Source organism: Homalodisca vitripennis, chromosome 6 (genome assembly GCF_021130785.1).
Source record: "Homalodisca vitripennis isolate AUS2020 chromosome 6, UT_GWSS_2.1, whole genome shotgun sequence".
Classification (NCBI taxonomy): domain Eukaryota; kingdom Metazoa; phylum Arthropoda; class Insecta; order Hemiptera; family Cicadellidae; genus Homalodisca; species Homalodisca vitripennis.
In genome coordinates this window covers 158,270,852-158,293,499 of record NC_060212.1, presented here as the reverse complement: position 1 = coordinate 158,293,499, position 22,648 = coordinate 158,270,852, and the positions used below count along the sequence as shown (strand labels likewise).

The following is a 22,648-nucleotide window of genomic DNA, read 5'->3' as shown; positions in this document are numbered from 1 at the left end:
TATGATCAAGGTGATTTCATAAAAATTTCTTTGAAACATCAGATATAAGTTTTAATTTGACACTACTACTCCCTAAAAGAGCATAATCCTCATAGTTCAGAGACAACACTATATCGTAAATGTGTATAGGCTATTGCATTCTGTACTGTATGTATTCATGGAGTCAAGCTTGTACTCCATCAGAATACCGAGGTCATATGAACTATATGACTTCATAGACTTGAATAATATGATTTCTCTTGAAAGCAACCTCAAATTCCCAATAAGAATTGTATCTAATATTTAAGAGTATATGATTTAAGATTATTCACAGTTTGTCTTGATTAATATTTGTTGATTTCAGTCCACTCTGTTCCAGAAATATATAGTCTGAAAATTATTTTACAGCTAAGCCAATTCAATGGTCTTCAGTAGCCAATATCACCCCTACCTTTATCCAAATAATTGTCATCATTAAGGAGGACATGACATAAAGTGTTTTAAACAAAAATAACTCATCTTGGACGTTACAAGCATTACTTTTTCTAGCATGTAATATCATTCTCAGAACTAATTCCTAAAATAAAAATTATTATAGCTAGCTGCCTGTAAACTTAGAAATTGAATGATAAAAAATACATAATTTATTAACGTTTTGCTATGTTGGAAGTATTTTTGGAGTCTTGTATTATTCTAATTTGTAGTCATAGCATTGTAAAATACAATGTTGTTTGGAAATTAAAAAATTCATTAAAGGTTTTTTTAGAGTAGTATGATTATTTAGAGTTTAGAGGACAACAGGTAAAATACAGAACACATGAATTTAATAAATCTAGCCCTTGTAATGGGAATTGGAGATATGGAGACATTACAAAAAGGTTGGAGGGACAATGTTAGAAAACATTAAACATTTAAAATAAATAATCAGGTGTTTACTATGTCACTTCATTAGTCTAGTGACCAAGTAAAAACTTAGCAATTAAGTTTGTCATAGCTGTAATGATTTCTTTTAGATGCCTGATCTTTTCGGAGGTCGAAGTAATTGCCTCCCCAGTGCTTGGAGCAGTACACAAGATACATATCATTGTCAGTCGGCAATTCTATCGCTCAGGAAAAACTGCAACACCATCTGGACAAATTAAACATTATGGTATCCTTCTTTGTTTCTATTACTTCTTTGTCCAAGAAACTATTGAGTAATCTTTAAAATATTTAAGAAAACCTATAATATGCTAAATTAATTTTATAGGAGTTGTGAAGGAAAACAGGATTTTTCCGGGACCTTTGCCATCGTTCAGTTGAAACAAGAAAACAGTAAACCACTACGTTTCGAGATCTGCAATCTGATCTCTTCTTCAGGTAAAGAACTAACCTAATACATAATTACAAACTAGGTTTAAAAATATCAAACGGATCGGATATTTGTAATAAACCAATGCGGGGGTCACAATATGGTTTTAAGAAGTTCATCTCGCATGAACCAATAATAACGAAAGGGCCCATTCCTGTTCCCCTTCCCTTGTATTTCCGCCATCTTGTTTTAGCCAGCCGTCACGATTGCCATTGGCTAGTCCCTCTGGTCAGTCGTAGGTGGTTAGTAGACGAGTGAAGAGTATTGTGACTGTATTCCGTAGTTTAGTTTTAATGATTAGTGTTTTGTATAGTTTTGTATTAAGTGCATGTCTTTAGTGTTAGTGAAGTTGACAACAACATGTACGTTGTGATTCCCTGACTTAGGCGTGCCAACAACGCTTTAGTAAGATTTGTTTATTTTAACCTAGTTTGTAAATTATGTATTAGGTTAGTTCTTTACCTGAAGAAGAGATCAGATTGCAGATCTCGAAACGTAGTGTTACTGTTTTCTTGTTTCACTGAACGATGGCAAAGGTCCGGAAAAATCCTGTTTCCTTCACAATCCTTCCATCGTCAAAAATAACCTTTAAACAAAAGAATTATAGGTGTTACTATGAATAGCTGAAAAAAGAAGAAATATTTTAGAAAATAACTTTAAACAAATTGTATTTAATGAATAGTATAGACATCTTCAAACAAATAGTTATAGAAACATTTTTAACCATATTATTTATAAACAGTTACAAATTGCATTAAACATGCTATTTGTAAATTAACAGGTTAAACACCATTGTGTAATAATCCTCTAAAAGGCATTTAATTATATTTAAAAACAACCTTTTGTGTACTGTTAGCATAGAAGATTGTCAGCCGATTTAACAGCGACTGCAACACAGTTATTTTTATGCTGTTGTCAGCGTTGTGGCACTGACCTTCAAGATGCTTGTTATGATGAAAAAACAAGTGATAGTCACTGGGCGCTACATTGGGGCTGTTTTGGGGCTTTAATGTGTTCTTAGCAAAAAGCTGTGATGGAATCTTGTTTTTGTTTTGAATTTGTTTTGCCGCTTGTGGACAGATATTGTCATACAGATAAAAATGTCATAGAGAACACTTCTTGAAACTTGAGGAAACTCTTCTAAAAACAAAGTTGTGAAATGTGTGTTCCATTATCATTCACGTTTACATGAAATTATTGATACCATTGAGGGCTGTCAACTCTCATCATGAAAATTTTGTTTACCTTCTTTTAGAGCTATCGTGAATACTATTCCTTCAATCATAATGTTTTATTGATACAGTTCACAATTCTGATGATGAATTCTGACAGCGTGCTTATTGTGCCCTTCCAACTTTGCTTTCCGTAACATATTGAGGTTGATTGTGTGTATTGGAAAAAATCTCAAAAAGTCAATGGAATTATTGAATGAATCAATTGAAAGGAATAATGAGTGAAAGTCAAGTGAGCAATAGTGCATTGAGTAAAAAAGAAACATTCCAATGTTCACAGTGGTTACCTCAGAGGTAGGCCTAGTCTTGTGACTAATGAACTGGTGATGAAAATAGACAACACAATTTGTGTAAGTAATTGCCTTGTGATTATGAAACATTTTTGCTGAATTTAACAGTTTGGTGCATATATTAGCACTGGAAAAACTTGGCTACCACAAATTTTGCACTAGGTGCATTCTAGATTCCTAACTGAAGATTACAAAAATAAAGATGACTGCAGCACTTACCTTTCTCTAAGGTTAAGACAAAATTTATATAAAAAAATATATACATATATGATATGATTGTATTGTAACTGGAGACTAGAATTAAGTGATACATTTTAAATTGTGAGAAAAGTCAGTTGATGAAATGGAGTCACACAAATTCCCCCAATTCTCTGTCTGCTGGTAAAACAGTGAAGGGGAGACTTAGGAAGGAAGCTAATGCAGACCACATATATCACGCTAATAACAAAACAAAAGCAGTCTGGGAACTTATAAATAGAGAAAGAGCTGCTAAGAACCAATCAACATCAGACTTGAATCATTTAACAATCGACGGAATAAAAGAAACGGACCCAAAGAAAAATCGCTGACCACCTTAACACCTTCTTTATAAATATAGCAGAAAACACGCTAAAGCAACACCAAATATCGAATGACAACTTACTGTATAGTCCATGCTACAATATAGATACCACAATGACAAAAATGACCCCAACCACAGCCAAAGAAATTAAACAAACAATCCGTTCATTGAAAAGTAAAACCTCCTCGGGTTTGGACGAGATTTCATCAAAAAATCATAAAATTTTGCGAAGCTGAACTTCTGAAACCAATCCTTCACATCACTAACATATCCTTTATACAGAGCATATTTCCAAAACACTTAAAACAGGCCAAAGTATACCCTAAATATAAACAAGGAAAACAAAGATGAAGCAACAAACTACCGTCCCATTTCACTACTAACCAACTGTAATCAAAAATAATAGAGAAGATCACTCTTTCTAGACTACTCACTCACCTACAAGACAATAACCTCCTATCCAATAATCAACATGGCTTCAGAAAAGAAAGAATCTACATCAACTGCAATAATAGACCTTGTTGAATATATTACAGACAACCTGGAAAGAGGGCAACACCATCACTAGTATCTTTTTAGACTTGAGCAAAGCTTTCGACTGTCTTGGCCATAAGCTCATCCTAGCCAAACTACAAACTTTTGGCGTCCAACAGTCAGCCTTAAAATGGTTTGAGAGTTATTTGAACGAAAGATACCAAGTTGTAGAGGTTAAACAGAGAAAAATGGGAGAGACCTGTACTGTTAAATCTGAAAAACTACCTATGACTCGAGGGGTTCCCCAAGGCTCCGTCTTAGGACCAGTGTTATATATTTTAATTCACCAATGACCTGCCAATATTCTTGGAAAACTAACACATATTTCATCATGTACGCAGACGATACTGTACTACTCTCAGCCCAGAAGGATGTTGAGCAGCTAGAAATAAAACTCCTACATCTCATTCAATATGGCCCAACAATATTGCAAATACAATGATCTGGTCTTAAAACAGCTTGAAAACTAAACAACTCACTCTAGGAACTAATAAAAACTATGTGTCCGAAATCCCTGGTATTCAAGAAACAGAGGACATGAATTATTTAGGAATAACACTAAATAATACATTGACATGGACAAATCACATTGACAACTTTTGCCTGAAGCTAAATTCATCACTCTATGCTTTGCGAAGGACCCATGCAACAAGCACTCTTGAATCTACCAAAATAGCGTACTATGCCCTATTTGAAAGTCATCTCAGGTATGGGATAGCAGCATGGGGGGCACAACTCAATTTAACCTACTAAAAGTCCTCAAAAATTCAGAAGAAAGCAATCCGGTTAATGGGGAAAGCTAGGACCTAGAGAAAGCTGCAGAGCTACTTTTAAAGAATTGAATATACTGACAGTGACTTCTCTATATATTCTGGAAACGATATTGTACTGCTTATTAAAAGACTTTCCTCGAAATAGTAATCTTCATGAACATAACACAAGACATGGTCAAGGCTTTCCACTACCTCTTCACAGAACAGCTGTATTTGAGAAAAAACCAACCTATGCCGGGAAAAAAACTTTTTTAATGCTCTGCCAGAAGAAATTAAGAAAATAGGAAACAATCACATTAACATGAAAGACTGCAATAAAGAACTGGCTCTTGCAAAGAACCATCTACACAGTGGAGGAATTTTACTTATGGAGACTGACAACTTGACAGAGACAAACATGAACTTTTATATTTTATAACTATGTAGACTTTTTGTTTAATTGACGCTACTTGTAATCTTAAAGATTATCAATAAAGAATTTCTGATTTCTGATTAATGCTTTAATTTGTAGGGCAGTTATATAGAACTAACCAATTTAACAATAATAATAATATTATTAAGTTTGAATAGCTTAAGAATGGACCTTTCAAATGTGTATAATAAAATTGTATAATTTGTATTGATAATTTTTTCTTTTCAATTTTTGTTACTACTTTCTGGAGAACCGTTGCAAGTAGATAAACAAAAATTGCAGATACTAATTCTGCAAAATTCTTTTATACGCATTTTAAAATTTGGAAAAGTTAAAATGTTGCAATTATAGCACTTCAAACTGTTATATAAACAGCCAGACATTTCCAGGTGGTTTGTATACTAAGGAAAGAAGGTTGTATAGCTTATGCTTGTTTGTGGTTTCATACTTTTCGTTTACTAACACTATATGGTTAAGTACTGAGATGCCTCTGTCTGTTCAGGCTCAGGAGCCACTGCCTGTTGACAACGTTGTGTATGAGCTCTGTCTCCGTTACACTGTACTGGCTCGCTTGGCTCCACTCTGGAATCAAGTAGAGAGGTACCTTGTCCACGGCAGAGACTTCCTCACCTCTTCTGCTCCCCTTGATGCTGTGAAATTGGATATTGTCATCAATGGTGAGGGCACTTCACTATTCCAATTTACAAAATTTGTTCTATGAATACATGACACAATCTAATATGACGTGATGTGTAGCATGCTTATTGAATCCACATACTATACAATATCGTAGTTAGTTAACCCTCGAACTGGCGGTGTCTGCTCCTGTACTGGCACCCTATTTTTAACTGTTTGTAAGAATTACATTAAGCTGTTATATACCTCTCAAAATTCTTCAGAGTATACAACTTATTATTTGTTCATTGTTTTCAGAATATTCCAAGTAATAATAATAAATTATATTCATTAATATTTTCTTATTTCCTAAAAAGATTTCTGTGTTTGAATGAGCTAGATATGAGTTTTTTTCTAACTACTTTATAACTTTGCACTGTCTCATCATGTACGTGTTACAGGTTCATATAAATTCCAAATGATACAAAAGGAACACAATTTTATACTTATTAAAAATATATAGTTTTAGCTCTTTTAGCATTTTTTAATGTTTACTTTTTTTTAGAAATTTTTGAATTTTTAGCGCAAAATCCACTAACGTTGTATTTTCAGCATTTTCTACAATTGCTTTGCAACATTGAAATTCAAACTAAATATGACTTATTATGTACCATTGCTTTCAGGTAAATAAAAGGAATAATAGTACTCGCTTATTATTGTTGCTATAGTTTTTTATTCACAAAAAATTAACCTTGAACGAGCCTGATAAGGATGCCAGTTCCAATTGAGCTAATAGTTCTCTCAAATCACTAGATTTTATTCCTAAAATTAAGTATGACTTCATCAGCCATATTACTAATAACCAAAACAAAATATAAACTAAAAATAAATCAATCAGCCAGACACCAAAACACAACGACAGCAGACATAACTAATAAGACTATCGGCCCGGTCAGCTGGTTGCAGTTAAAACAGTTTCTTGCACAAGATGTTTCTTCTAACCATACAAAGAGGAATAAAGTTTGATTTATTGAATAATAATATACCTTTATCGACAGCTCGATTATTCTTCCATCGATTGATTTGGTTTTAAACCAAAACATCAAAAATATGCAAACAATAACTGATTTCTGAAATGTCTGCTTACTTTGAGCTCATTGTAGCTTCATATCTCAAGTATTGTAACACATTGATGGCCAGGAGTGCATTACATACTGTGCAGAAAATACTTCACTTAACTTTTTGTTTTCACAATATTTAAATTTAATTGTTTCATCTTATTTTTTTTGTCATATAAAATAATGGTAGTGAAACAACGGATGGATGATGTGGTGGATGATGTTATAGACAACGATGTACACCTTGTGTTGTGGCCACTGCGCATGAGACTGCCGCAAGTTTGTGCCCAAGACCTTCATCAATCCTTCACCTACTATCCTCCATCCCTCGTCAGAGACCTCTCTGGTCACAACGTCACCGTCCATGTCTTACCCAGGTCTTTCCACTATTTTCATGACCCAAATTTGTGTTATATTCAGTACAGTTCTCATTTAGAAAGTAAGTATATTATGTTCCTGTAAAGTTTGGCTACTTTCTCCTACATGTAAAAAGAGAGCAAAGTTGATTTGTGTTTTGTGCATTTGGCATTACTTTTGGTTGTTATATTTGTCCTTGATAACTGAATGGTTAGCTTCCAGCTTATCAGTTCAGAAACTCAGAGGTATAAATCTTGACTTTATAGAGGATTTTCACATGCTAACAAGTAAATCACTTAAGCTTAGCTTAAGGTAATGTAAAAACGGTTCCAGGCTTGAACTTCAAATTATTCGCAGATGAAATACTTCTCTGCCAAGACTGATGTGGCTAACTGACAATTCTCTATCCACTAGATCTAGGTCAAGGCATTAGCTTTGACAGCTAAACGTTTAAATAACCTGTATACATTTTAAAGTATGTACAGTGTTAATTTTTATAATAAAACTTTATTGACTTTTCAATACTTATGTTCTTAAATCAATTCTAAATCCAAAGCAGCTACAATAATACTAATTCATCTTGTCCCAATAAAATACTGTGGTTAATTATAAAATTATGTTGCATATATTTTAGGTGTAACAATTAACTTGAACGATTTTGGGAAGGGAAAAATGTCTTAATATTGTAACATGAGATGTAATGTAGTGGGCAGTAATCACACAAAAGTGATGGTTTATTAGGAGAACTGTATATTTTAAATCTAGTAATTTTATTTTATGTAGTTTTTGTATTTTAAAAGTATACCACAACAGTAATGATCTAATTGTTGTTATTAAATGGGTTTATAAGGAAGCATGTATTTAATTTTCACCCTGTATTAACACAGTGATTGCGATGGACACATTACTACTATACCGATTGTCTTATAGTCGGTACACAACTGACCTAGTGAAGCTGTTAACGACGCATTTTGGAGGTAGAGATTGTATCATAGTTTAACATATTGACTGCGGTGGATGCACATTATTACTATACAAGTCAGTATATGACTAGAATCACAGTGGAGGTGTTTAGTTATCCTGATATTCCAATGAGGAGGATAGGGACATACAGTACAGTTATTCAGTAGCCTAAAGATTCAAGTTACATCATGAGAAGATACTGTTTAATGTTGCTATGTCTTTAGTTGGAATGATTGTTTTCATTCTATTTTCATAGCATTTTCTATGAATCCTTAGGCCCACTTAAAAATAGAACGTTTCTATGATTTTATAAATAATAAAAGATTCAGTATTTACATTAAAGTATTTAAATTATAATCTAATTTTGTAATGTTTATCTGATTTTCGACAGCTTGAACTTGGCGAACGTTGTTACGGTGTCAGAACATTTTCTCAATGATTCCATCTTCAAATCCTACAAAGATTTAAAACGCTACTGGAAAAATTCTGTGAGTTGAATAGTTTGTAAATGTTGTTATTTCCCTTCAGTAATGTAGATAAAAATCAATAATTATATATACTTGTGCATTGAAATATCAGTACTATGTGCTTAATTATATAGGAAATGTGTATGTATTATTATAGTATTCCGTATAGTGTAAGCTGTGGTGGTAGTGGTAGGTAGCAACAAACTAACTGAACTGGAAAAGTGGTATTCAAAAATCTTGACCATTACTGTTTATTTAATCCTTTAATATTTTCAGCTATATTTTTCTCAGTATAAAAATCTGTACTTGTACATTTCTAATCTTAAAACTGGTTAAATAGAAAAGTTTCTGAAATCAAGTGTACAATCGTTAAAGATTGTATATGTAAGTTAAGTTGTGATACTAGTTATTTTTTCTTTTTGTCTCAGGAAAGAAATATATTCATTGCATAATTTGTGTACTATGAATTTATTGAATACATTTTCTATTAAAGAAAGTTTATTAACTTACATGTTTGCTACAGCTAAAGGCTATCATTATGTACCCAATATAGGGCAGCATTCAAACTCATGATTTTGTTTTCATTGTTAGTGCTATTTTGGTTCTTTATGCGATAAAATCATCAAATTGGATGATATTACATTTTTACGAGTAAGTAATCATCGGGACAGTAGCCTGAAGTTTTTTCAAACTTTTTTAAAAGTAGATATAAAACCATAATAACCTACCAGTTGTGGTGAGTTATATTCAAAAGGACCAGATGTGCTGTAGGTGACCTTGATTTTCACACGTTTCTATCTCTAAGCAGTTTAACTGTCTAGACAGTGGTCCTGCATATAACATTATATATAACAGTGTGGCATGACACAACCAGTGACTTATTTATTCCACACAAAAAAAACAGAAATATTTTGATTGAACAGAGTTAGCAGAAAGTAATTATACTTAATATAGAACAAGGTGAAAAGTTTCAGATGCCTTTGGCAAGATTGCAGCATGTGACAGACAAATTAACATCTTGGTGTACTCTGGACAGTCCCCCACAGTTTTGACAAGGGACACGCTACTGTTCGGACAGCAGCCTGCAGTAAAAATGTTAATTTAGTATAGGGAAAGTAAGAAATGTTATGTTTTTATTGTCAGCTGTTGATTGAAATCAGGTAGTGCTTTCCAAATTATTAAATATTTGAAGAAATAAAATGTTTTTAAGATCAGAATCATTTGTTTATAATCCATCGTTGGTTTCTGTGCAGTATGGGTACCGATTGCCAGAGAGTGAGGAGGGGATGGTCTATCTGAAAGTGAAGCTTGGATTATGGTCTGAGACTCTGACGTACCCACTGATATGTGTGCGTGCGCGAACACCAGTCTTTCTACGCCAAAATGAGCCACAGATGGTGCTGATGAAAATAATCGCAGACCTGCATGCCAGAACACCAAACATCTGTGGTTTTCCATTCTCCATCAATACAACTTTTCGTTATGCCGTACCGAAACTCAGCCCACTTACTCAGGTAAGACCCTTGTTTCTGATAAAAGGTTGCAAAGATTAATACATATTTGAGTAATGTTACAAGACTTACAAGGGATGAAACATTATTTAAGTACCAGAGAATTAATTGAGATTGAAAACTTGTAGTCAGTTTTCATAAAAATATGACTATGCACCATATATTTCACTGAAATTAAATTACTAAATTTGCATGAGTATTTTCACATAAAATTTGCATTTTATTTATCAAAACCACTAATACATTACGCTACAAGATATGACATGAAAGAAAAATGGGTTCGGTCAACACGTCAAAATAAACCGAACAGTGGTGTTGTGAATTATGTATTAACATTGTACAACACTAAACCAACAAAGGCAGGGTCAATGAGTTATCCTCATTGATTCATCACAAGTAAATACAATGGAGATCTGAAGGCAAAGTGATCATGTTGCACTGGGAGCATAACTATTTAGCACCCAGAGTATGAAGCCAGCACTCCTCGCAATGGATGTGCCAACAGCACACAGAAATGACTTGCTTCTTGTAGTGCTCCATACAAATTGGGCAGAGGAACTTCTCTTCCGATGGAACTTGTTGGAGAGTCTGTTACTGTGATCACAGCTAAAGGCTGCACTCAACGAGGTATCCTCTTATGTGGTGCCTGGGTGTTGAAGGTCTACTGATAGACTCAGCTTTTGAAGTACACGTTTAAACCTTGAATTTGGTATGGAAGTTGTGTATGAAGGACAGACTAAGTGTTAACCCGTCCAAAGCCCCCATAGTTCCTTTCCTAGATAGAGAAAGCTTGATTTATAGCATATGCTCTTTGGGAGAACTATTATAGTCCTCTCCACTGAAGTTAAATATCTGTGCATGGCAGTGGATAACAAGCTATAGACAATAGACAATAGGCTTTATTTGTACATTCTTAGAGAATTACAATTGCGTCAAAACAAAAGTATAATTCAGGGATAATACATGTATAGTTTTAAGTGTCAAGATTCCATTGAGTTTTCCAATTTAAGAACTCTTCAATTGTGTAAAATGGATGATGCAGCGACCATCTTCTTAGCTCTCTCTTCATGGCATCGCTAATGCTCTGTGATTTGATGTCTTCAGGCAGGACGTTAAAAAGCTTGGATCCCATGTACGATGGCTTGTCTGAAAACAGTGCCGTTCTGTGTACTGGTAAGGTAAAATCTGCAGCCCGGCGGGTGTTGTGTGTGTGAAGGTCCCTTCCCCTTGTCAAGTTTTTATTGTATGTGTACATTATCACTTGAAGTATGTATAGAGACACCACAGTGATTATGCTGAGCTCAATAAAGGCATATCTACAAGTTTCTCTAGGCTGTAGACCAGTTAAAATGCAGACACACTTTTTTTGAAGAATAAGGGTTCTTTGTAGATTTTCTTTACTAGAGTTGCCCCATGCTGAAAGACAGTAGCTGAGGTGAGACTCAAAAACTGCATATTAAGCGGTAGTTGCTGTTTTTAGATCACTTATAGACTTAATTCTCTTTACAACATAAAGTCCTGTGGCCAGCTTTTTGCAGAGATTGTCAACATTTATAGTCCATTTTGGGCTGTTGTCAATTGTAATACGCAAGTATTTGGCTTCTTTCCATGATTCAATGTTTGGCAGCACTCCCACCTCCTTTTTTCTGTGACCCATGACGAGCTGCTTACATTTACTCTCATTTACCACTAGATTGTTGTTATGGCAGTACTGAACAGCCATCTCCATTGCTACAAGGGCTGAGACTTCTAGGCTACCAGGTGTGGTCACTGAGGAGGAGTGCTGTATTGTCCGCATACATTATGGTTGTTGAATATTCTTCCAAGTATTTAGGGAGGTCGTTAGTAAATAAAATAAAATGGATAGGCCCTAAGATGGATCCCTGTGGTACACCTCTTAAGACTGGAAGTGGTTTGGATCTCACTGTTCGATTAAAACCCTTCTCTGTGTATTTTAGTTCAACCAGCTGTTGCCTGTTTGAACCTGACCTGGAACCCACACTTGAAGTTGCTACTGCGTTGTGCAGTGGTTGCTCTCCATACCAGCAGACAGTTCTGTAGTAGAATGTGGGGTATGTGGTGTAAGATGGTTGTTTTTTTGGCCAATGATCGCTTATGGCTGTCTAGTCTGGTAGCCAAAGGAGTTCAGCACCTGGCTTGTCTCTGCACTAGTGGAGCCATGTGCTGCAGTCATACATCACCTCTAGAACCCTTGTACGATGGTACGCCTAAAGTTCCCAGAGAAGCTTTGCTAAAGGCTGGGTTTGTGCGGTACAAACTTCTGCCACTAGTTGTATGAAGCACAACTTATCACAATTATTTCAATGCAGCCTAGATCGCCGACATGGCTTATTTTGTTTTATGTAGTGACAGTTTTTGCTGTTGTTTTGTGCTATTTTCCATTTTAATTAATGAAGTTTGAGTAAACTGCGTGCAGCTGTGAAATTTTGTTCCCTGCTCTGCAAAAATGATACTGAAAGTGTTTTAGTGTTGAACACAGGGTACAAAGATGCTGCTAAGGGAAAAACTCTAGTATACAAATGGTTTTCTTAGTTTAAAAATGGTGATATGCCCATTGATGACAAGCCTCATTCCAGATGTCTATCATCTTCCCAAACAGATGAAAATGTTTCAGAAGCTGAAAAAAAGAATAAAATGTGCTTTTAAACCATCGACAGACCATTTATCAAATGTCAGACATTAGTGGGTATCTTAGAACAAATTTTACCTGAAGATTTGTGAATGAGAAGGGTCTCTGTCAAGTTTGTGCTTCGCATTCTGATTAATATTCAAAAAGAATGTCAACCTGATACATTTTGTGATTTGAAAGAACAACTTCAAACTGATTATGGTGCTAGTCATGGTGCTACAGTCCCTGAAACAAAGCAGCAATGAAGCGAATTGCCACCCTGTCCCAAAAAAGTCATCAAAGCAATGCTCATTTGCTTTTTTGATGTCAGAGGGATGGTACATTTGTAGTTTCTTCTTCCAGGCCAGACTGTTAATCAGGCTTTCTATTTGGAAGTTGTAAGAAGATTGCGGTGCAGTGTTTGTCAAAAATGACCCAATTTGTGGCACACATAGCCATCTCTGGTAATAATTTTTTGATAAAAAATGGCATGGTTCTACTGCCTTGCACACCTTACTCACCTGACCTAGCTCTATGTGAATTTTTCTTATTTCCTCTCATGAAAAGAACATGAAAGGACTCAGATTCAATAACATAGATGACATCTAGAAAAAATTGAAGAAGGGGCTCACAGCTATTACTGAAGATGAGTACAAAAAAATGTTTCAAACAGGGGAAGCATCGACAAATTGAACAAATGTATAAGGTGTAATGGAGAGTACTTTTAAGGAGATAAGGTTGTTGTATAAAAAAATAATTCCAGTTTTTTTGTTAACCCCGTTGTATGGGCTGCCTTCCCTTCACCTTTACGTAAAGGACAGGGCAGATCTTAGTGTTGTAAGACTGCTTCAAATGATAACCCCAGGAAGCCAAGCTACTTGGCTGTGCATATGAATTCACTCAATAATTTAGACAACTCACATATGCTTGATTGGATACTACGCCGAACCAATTCTGCAGTCTTTGTCTTTTTACTTTAAATCTGAACGTTTGATTAAATTAGCCAGAATAATCAACATCATGAATTTCTGCATACAAATAGCTGGTGAGAGTGGGAGTGTCATTTGATTCACTTCAATGTATCAAGTCAAAAATCGCAAGAACACTTTCACAGTTTCAAAGAACTCTTGTTTCCATTTCAGTAAGCTCAGGGATGATAGAATAAATCAGTTGCGGCCAGGAAAAGCGGGTGGTTATTCAGATTCTGGTGGTTTGCACATTTGGCCAAGTGGGGACTGGCTATGGTAAATTAACCAAACTTCCTCAATTAAGTCAATGTTAAAAATTGAAGGTTTTAAAGAGTGGTTTACAAAATAATTACTTTGAGTGCTCCATAACATGACCAATGCCAAATTTTTTAAACTCTTCGGTCTAAAATGAAAGTTAAGATGGTAACAAGTTATTCATATAATTCTAAAATTACATACTCTAAAAACAGTACACTTTTATTAACATTTGGTCTCATCGGATCACAAGTTTCCAAGTTATGAATGTTCAAAGTTGCAGTTTGGTTGAAAAGCATGAAAAACCAGTGTTTTCATTATTATTGGCATAAAAGCTGGAACTTATAGTTTGTAAATTATTTGCTTAATATTACTAAACTCAGAAATAAAATGCTAAATTTTAATATAACTCCTGTTATTGTAGCTAGTTTGTGGTTACCTTTCTAACTCGGGTATCTAAACTTCTGATTCAAGAGTCGACTCTACTCATAGGAACACAGCTGCTTGATTTACAGAAAGTGAGTGTAAATCAGTCTGGAACAGACTCTGATTTCTTCTGGAACCATGTACGAATTTTAATTTCAGTAAGCTGTACCAGTTCAATTAAACAAGAAATAAATCTACTAAGATTTTGTCATCCACTTTTCTGTCCTAATATTGGCTCTTTTGTCATATTTTTGGCTCCATAGTTTTTGTAATTATAAGTTTTGGTTCTGGAGCAATAAGATGTGTGCCCATCGGTTCTTTTGGTCCAATAGTTCTCTTGGTTATTTCCTCAGGGATTTTCGTATTAATATTGTTCACATATAGAAGACAAAATTCTTTTTACTATTTCAGATCAACCCCAAGACATAAGGCAAACAAATTTTCATCAGATTCGGAATTTGCGAATCCTATGAGTGCAACCTTCTGAGTTTGAATTTTCCATTAGACAGTAAACTATTAAATAGAGTCTGAAACTCTTCAGTGCTTTCAATGCTTGTGACTAAGTTATTTAGATAAAATGAGTTCATAAATTGTGTTTGTATTGAGCTACAAGGAATTCAGTTCTCACTTCTTGTGGAAAGATGAAGTTTCAAAATAGAACTTAAATGACAGGAATTAGATATCAAAACAGTTAAATATGGCGATAGGTAACTGAATTCTCTGTGTTGTCTTTCCATACAAAATTCAGATAATCTCAAGCATCAGGACAAAATGCAATTTTAATGTCTGGCAGGACATATGTAGATGCACACTAATCCATCTTCTATTACAAATTAACTACACTTGACATTTCACTTCAACTGCAGACAAAATCACTCTCTGGCTTCAAATATATCTTGACAAAATAAACACCAGGAGTGGCAAAAGTCATGGAACTGTAACTTCAGTAACACACACCTGAGCCACTCATCTTCTAAAACACCTAGTGCCTCTGCCCTGAAGAAAACTATCATCACACATGGTCTAAAATCACAATAATTCCTTTGAAAACACATAGCCAATTCTGTAAAACCTTATTTTAATGCACCGGCAAGTTCATCAAAATTCGAATTCGATCTATCTTAATGTACTTGGAAAAAGCTCACCAATTTGTATTTAAGAGCATAATTCCACATGTACTCAACATCAAGTAACTTAACTAAAAATTTCTCATTTTAATACAACTAATTCTGGAAGAAATATTTAGATCAATCTCATCTGCATTTCATGTTTCATATCATGTTTATTTACTTGTGTTTCAATTATTTTCTTTTCTGTTATATATTTTATAGAATCTATGCACTTGAAGATGGTTTATACATAAATAGTGCCAATTAAAAAAAGTTGTTTGTAAAGTTATTTTTTTAAAATATATAATTTATATTATGTATAAAATTTATATTATTGTCTCAATTGTTTAATGCCTTTGTTTCATTAAAGAAATTCTCAATTTGAGTAGATTTCTGGTGTTAACAAAAGGAAATTTTAGTTTTTTTTAGTAGTTCTGTAGCTTAAATTAACTTATTGTCAATATTAATTGAAGTTTTCATTACTGAGGGATTAATATGTGGTAAAATCAAAGTAAGCAATAAATAGTATTAAAATCCATTTTGTTTAATGACATTTTTTATTATTCCTAAAAATTTTTCAGCAAATTCAACTTTTCAGTCAAGGATTGATCTTTCTAGGTTGTGTATCCTAGCAATCTCACAGAAACCAAACCTCTGACGAAAAAGCTCAAGGTGATGGAGTTATCTGAGGAGTCACCACCTGAGAGTCCAAGTCAGCCTGTCAGTCAGTACACCTCTACACAGGCAAGCTCTTGGGGTGGAAACAGGGTAAGTCATAGTCTGAGGAAATCTTTCAGCATTATTAAAGGTTTTGGTTGCCCAATATTTGTATTTCAGTTCTGCCCCATGTGCACATAGCGAGAGCTATTAACAAGCCATTCAAGACAAAATTGTAGTGAGAATATCACCAGCCAGCAGTAGTAGCAGTGCCACATGGATGAGTCATACTGTTTCCAAGAATCAGCTCCTTCCTCCCTCTCTCTCTCTCTACTCGTCAGAGCCTATTGTCACTGTGTCAGTGGCGGTTTGAAACGTATTTGCGTTTTTTTTTATTAACATCAGTATATTATTTTATGCTGTATTTTGACTATTATTCTACTGAGTGTTTTCGTGTTTATTAAGTTTATTGGTAGCTATTATAATTGTGCAAAGTATGTTTTGTTGTTGTGAAATGTCAATAAACTGTAATGTTCCTTACTTGGACAAAATGGAGTCTGATAATGTTTGTTCAAATGCACCGCCATCCAGAGGTAAGAGCAGTAGTGGAAAAATGCTACATAGTGGTGAATGACGTATTAACTACGTTTACGTAAAACTGTCATTGGAAAATTTCCAAAAAACTCTAAACTTTAAGCAATGTGGTAAAGTGTATGTTGAGATCTGCTGTGTAAGTGAGAGAACTTTTAATAAAATAAGTTAAGAGGTTAAGCTGTCCGAAGAAGATGGACCTTCATCAAAGAAATTAAGTTTTCAATGTCAGGGAAACGAAGAAGTCAGAAATAAAAAATAACAGGATTTGATGACTTTCAAAAAGATGTTTTCAGATGAACTGTCCTTTCATACTACAGCAAAGGATAATTTCCTACATCAAACAGAATCATGCAGGATCTCAAACAAAAACTTGATCCTGTAACAACAGATTATAACTTCAACAAGATTATTAAGGTGTGTTGATTTCAAGTACAAGAAAACCAAAGATGGTAGGAAGTTTTTATTGGACCAAAATGATATTGTAGCAGCTCGTTCAAAGTTTTTGAGAACTATGCAAGAGCTATCATAGTGAAATGAACACTAAATCACTGAAGGTAATGGTTTGAAAAATTGCTATGCCTTTTGGAAGGTTAAATTATCTTTATGGACCACTGCTCTGTACCACTCTGTACTCGTCAAGAAAATTCTAAATGCATCGTGAAGAAAGGAAGAAGTTCAAAATTGTCTGATACCAAAGAAAGTACAATACTGTATGAAAGAAATTAATTCAGAACTTCTCTTAAGGGTTCTCCCATATAAAACTCAACTCAAAACTTTTGAATTTTACATATTAGCCAATGAAATGGGACACAGAGTAGAAGGCTTAATGTTTTTTAGTAGAATGGCATGTTAGTGTTCATTCCTCTGTTAAACCTTAAGCTACTGCAAAAATGCCAAATCACAAAGTCAAGGAAGTCAACCAGATTCAAATACCTTATGTTCAAATATTCACAGCTTTGTTCATTAAAGTGTGTTTTATAACGGTCTTTAAATAGTATTTCCAATGAATTTGATGTTTCTAATTTGTCACTGCAGAATCTGGAATAAAAGTTAGATAGTATATTTTTTTGCTATCTCCATTAAATTACTGTATACTTAATCATTTCTAAAATTTAAATGTTGCTGCCTCTATGATGAACTTCAGCTGAAAGTGCCAACAACTGGTTAGTGTCAGTTAAATTTGTAGTATGAAACACAATTAATATTATAATGTTTTCCTAATTCTAAAGTATTCCAAAACTTTTCTAATCTTTCTCTTTATTTAAACATTTCTTGGATTTCACAAATATTGAAAAAAAGGAATTAGCCAAGTTGGTACAGCTATTCTTAAGGTGAGCATTTAGCGAGTCAATTTTATTTGTAAGTTTTTGTAGCGAGCTTAAGAGATTTAGTAATTGCTTTTATTAGTGGCTGTGAACAATGAGAATGATATTTTTCCAGTCTACTCCCAGAGTATGTTTTCTAACACCAGTTGTACTGTGTCTCTGTTACTTTTTTTCCAGTCATTTGAAATAATCTACTCTCATTAATTTTGTTAGTAGTATATTATTATGTATAGAATGCTATTATTTTGCTGTAAAAATATTTTTCAAATGTTAACCTAAAATTTTTTAATAACAATTTCAGTTTTGCATTACCATTGTCAATTACTTTGTTAATAACAAAGAATAGAAACCACTAAACCTATATAAAAATATGAGACTAGATAATGAAGATTAATGTAAAGAAATATTCATTGGTGAGCTTTTAAAAAGTCATTGCGTTCTGGAAAAAGCTTTAGATACTAGTCATAAAATATACACAATATTATGTTCCAGAATTTGCCATTGTATATTAAGATTAATTTATAGCAAATAATACTATGTGAAATCCTCTCCCACACATTCCACATACTATCCTGTAAATCTTGGACTGTAAAATGAGTATGTTGCTATATCATTACAACTAGTGCCTTACATAATTTTCTAATTTATAAAATAATGTTGGGTGTTATCAAGGCACATTGAAAAGACTCTCATTAAAGAGTTTAACATTTTAATGACATCATATTTTATCCAGATTCACAGTGTAAGTCCTCCCACATTCCTGCCAAACACTGCCTTCCCGGCCACCAACAAGCCAGTGTTCGTACCTGTTTTCACACCCAAGACTAAGTCCAGATCCTCCTCATCCACCACTTATGTTCCTGTCTTCAATCCCCAGCCCAGGACTCCCTCGCCCTCATCGAAGTATCAATCACTTCCCGCCTCCCCTTCCTCTACCCGCGAAGATTCTACATTCCAGGAGATTGTGGGACAGAAACCCATAAGACCCATGTTTGGAATCGCACAGCTATCTCATGCCGCCAGTGATATCTTCCAAGGTTGTGAGGTAATACCATTATACATTGTACACAGTTATTAAGAGAATAATAAGAACAAATGACTCAGAACAGCAGTTACTTTATTGTTCTAATATTTTAATAAAAGTAAGTCCAAATGAGCTGCTCAGATTGAGGTGACCTTCCCTCTCAAAACATTTAAAGCAATCTGGGTATCTGATAAATGAATCCATTGATTCATTTAGGATATCTAGTAGTTTTTGCGTTTACTCAAAATGGAAATCTGATATTTTGTTTCATGCCCAAACCTGAGTGCACTAAATATTTGGTTTTAGTTCAACCTAATTTGTAGTTTATGGTCTCCATTTTTGTTTGGGATCATAAAAATAAATAGGATAGTAACTTTGACCTTATGCAGTGCTAGGCTATTATTATCAGTGAAGTTGTTAAACAATTTACTTAGATTCTGTACTGCATTATTACAGTGAACATACCAGTTAATGAAGTAATTAGTTGGTTGAATTGATCAATCAGTGTAAATTAATTTTGTTTTTAATTTTCAGCCTGAATTGAACAGTTCACAATCCAATCAGTTTGTCCGTTTCCCACTGTTTAACCCAAGTGTCTCAGGACACCCAACGTACCGTATGAAGGGCGAGAGAACGCTCTTGCACCTATCAGAACCTGTGAGTGTAGCCTTTATTATTGTAATGAAATACTTCTATAACATGTATACAGTAACAGGACTACATGCATTGTAGTTTCCTGTAATGGCATCATTGTTATGCACTATAATAATTTTCAGTTGTTGCATACCAGTCCTGAGTGGATAGATATCTTCACTGTGAAAGTAACCAAATAACAATATAATTGCGACTGATTTTCTTGTTACCTAATATCCCTTCAACAGTGGTTCTCTTTGCCATCCCTGTTTGAAAATAAGCTCAGAACCTTCAACAGAACCTCAATAGAAGAATGTCACGAATAATATTTTTATAATCAGAAAAAATTCTAATTTCTTTTAATGTAAGAAAAAATAGATCATAGCATTTCAGAAAATGACTTTACCCCCCTCCCCCCCAAAAAAGCTGTTTCTTGGCCTCAAAGAAAGTTGCTAGTAGATTTTATATAAAAAAGCTGCAATATTAAATAAATTAAAAAATTATAACATTTTGAAAATGTGTGCCAAAAACAGTTCTTTGGGTGCAGCAAACGAATGGAGGAATTAAGTTCATTATACATATTAAATGTATATGTAGTAGTTATAAGTAAATAGAATTGGAACATAGTAAATAATTGGCATAAAACAGCATAGTAATAAAGAGAATTCTGATAAAGGTTTGGTTTAATCCTTTTTAAGTATTGTTTTATATATATTCTACAGATAAATAATGTTATTTTCTACCAATTTTCTAAAAAGCTCATATTTGCAAAATTTATTCCAGTTAAAAACATTAGACTACTCTTGATATTTTGAATGGATAAAAATAACTGACATACTACTGCAGCATCAATAATAGAAATGACTGTGTAAATCTTGAGTTAATACAGTGTGTCCACAAAGTCATGTCATACTTTTAATGGTTATAGTTACTCTATTGTTGATCGCAGGTCTACAAAGCGGATATAAATTAAAACAGCTGCTTATAAAATTTTGTTTTCATTAGTTGTTACCAATCGTTGTCATCTAGTAATGTGAGCCTAACGTTTTTAAAAAAATAGTCAACATGGCAACATATGAATAAAAAGATCAATGTGTTTTGTGGCTAGCAGAGTTTAATTCCGTAATTTCAGTGCAACGTGAGTATTGTCGAGTGTATCATGAGAATCTCTCTAACAGAAGCAAAATTTATCGATGGGAAAAGAAGTTTGAGTAAACAGCCTTATTGGCTTTCGTAATTAATGCTTATAGAACAAAACACAGATATGTAGGTTAAAAACAGGAAATAAAACCATAAAAATCATTCAGAACAGTTTTTAATAAGTACAAAAAAGTTTGTACGGTAACACGGATGTGAGGAATATATTCTCAAGTCTACAGTTTTAAAAGACTTCATAAATTGAATAGTTATAAACCTCAACTATTGCATGTTTTGAAGCCTATGACAAATTAAAGAGGCATGACTCTGCTGTTGTTCTTCTGTATAGAAATGGGCTGGATTAAAAGTTTATAAACCGCATTGTTTATAAACCTATTATAAGTTTATAAATCACATCGTTTATAAACCTATTATAAGTTTATAAAACTTTTAGTGATAAGGCCTTTCATTTATGTGGAAATGTGCAACATCATAATGTTTTAATGTCGCTGGTAAATGAATACACATTTTCCAAGTTTAATTTTATTCTTGCGAGACCTTTCAGAATCAAATACTCCATCATTAAGCAACTTCCCATTGCGAATTACATTAATTTGAACAGAACACACAGGTTTGTGCATACAGCATCTCAGTTATTACAGTAAACTTGTGTTTATGTGTAGGTAAGCAGCAAGAAGATGCGCAACAAACCACAAGTACAGGATGTGGACATTCGTAAGCTTGCTCAGATGAGAGAAGGTCTCAGCAAGGTTAACACCACGACCCTGATAGCCTTCCTGAGACAAGAGGGTGTATCTTGTAGGGTCAAGGACAAGAAGGGTGATCTGGTAATTAAAGTGTTAACACATCTTCAGCTACCAGTCCCTGGTCCGTCCTCCCAGCCTCACTGCCCTTCTGAGTGATTTGGTCGCTAGTCCGTCAAATCAGTCTCAGAACTTTTACAGATCTATTACCTGTTACCATGACAAGCTTTTACGTTATTCTAAATGATGCAGAAATAGCTAAACTGTTGTAATTTTGTTGTATGTTATGAGTAGTTGGTTATTTATCAGGCATATTCAATTTTATCAGGACTAATATGTAATATTAATGTAATAGAAATAGTAACTTGTTGGGTTTCTCATGAAACTTTAAGACTGTGTTGTTTTTCTCAAGCATAATATTAATTTATAAATTATAACATCATTAAATTACATAATATACGTTTCTAAGACTGAGAATGTTTCTGTTTTAGTCTATTTTACACAATTAATATTAAATCATAACAAAATAAAATTTAAAATAGTCTTGTTACCATAAGGTATTGTTTTATATCTGTTGTTAAAAATCATCAATAAATTGTTAATTATTTTTTTACCATGTTGCTCCCTCCCCATTGGTACAATTCAGTTACAAACTTTCATGTAAGATGGATGCTTTATAAAAAATAAATTGATGACAGAACTGTAATTGGATAATGCATGGTGATGAGGGGAATTTTGGAATGAGCCTTTTGAGCACAGTAAATTTAATGAGTCATGTTGTGGTGCCTAACATGATATATTTGTACATAATTTTATCTACATCTGTATTAAACAGAATAAAAAATACTCTGAACAAAATAATTTGTAAATATTTTTCACAACTTTACTGATTTTCGTGTTATTAATCACAGTTCAAGGCAGTTACATGTTGACTGTGGAAGTTACACCGGTGTAACATTCAAT

General features: G+C 33.8%; 1 protein-coding gene across 1 annotated transcript; it reads left to right on the top strand.

Annotated features, from left to right (window-relative positions):
- The first annotated feature begins 1,048 nt into the window (after positions 1-1,048).
- Positions 1,049-22,517, top strand: LOC124365081. Its single transcript, XM_046821011.1, has 9 exons — positions 1,049-1,129; positions 5,636-5,810; positions 7,096-7,243; positions 8,578-8,674; positions 9,907-10,167; positions 16,170-16,319; positions 18,861-19,172; positions 19,686-19,808; positions 21,605-22,517. The coding sequence occupies exons 1-9, from the start codon at positions 1,127-1,129 to the stop codon at positions 21,842-21,844; spliced, it is 1,509 nt and encodes a 502-aa protein (XP_046676967.1). The 5' UTR covers positions 1,049-1,126; the 3' UTR covers positions 21,845-22,517.
- Positions 22,518-22,648: the final 131 nt, after the last annotated feature.

Excerpts from the sequence above, each read along its gene's own strand:
- LOC124365081 (XM_046821011.1), top strand. Across the intron at positions 5,811-7,095 it reads ATTGGATATTGTCATCAATG|ACAACGATGTACACCTTGTG; the intron begins GTGAGGGCACTT and ends ATGATGTTATAG. Across the intron at positions 8,675-9,906 it reads AACGCTACTGGAAAAATTCT|TATGGGTACCGATTGCCAGA; the intron begins GTGAGTTGAATA and ends GTTTCTGTGCAG.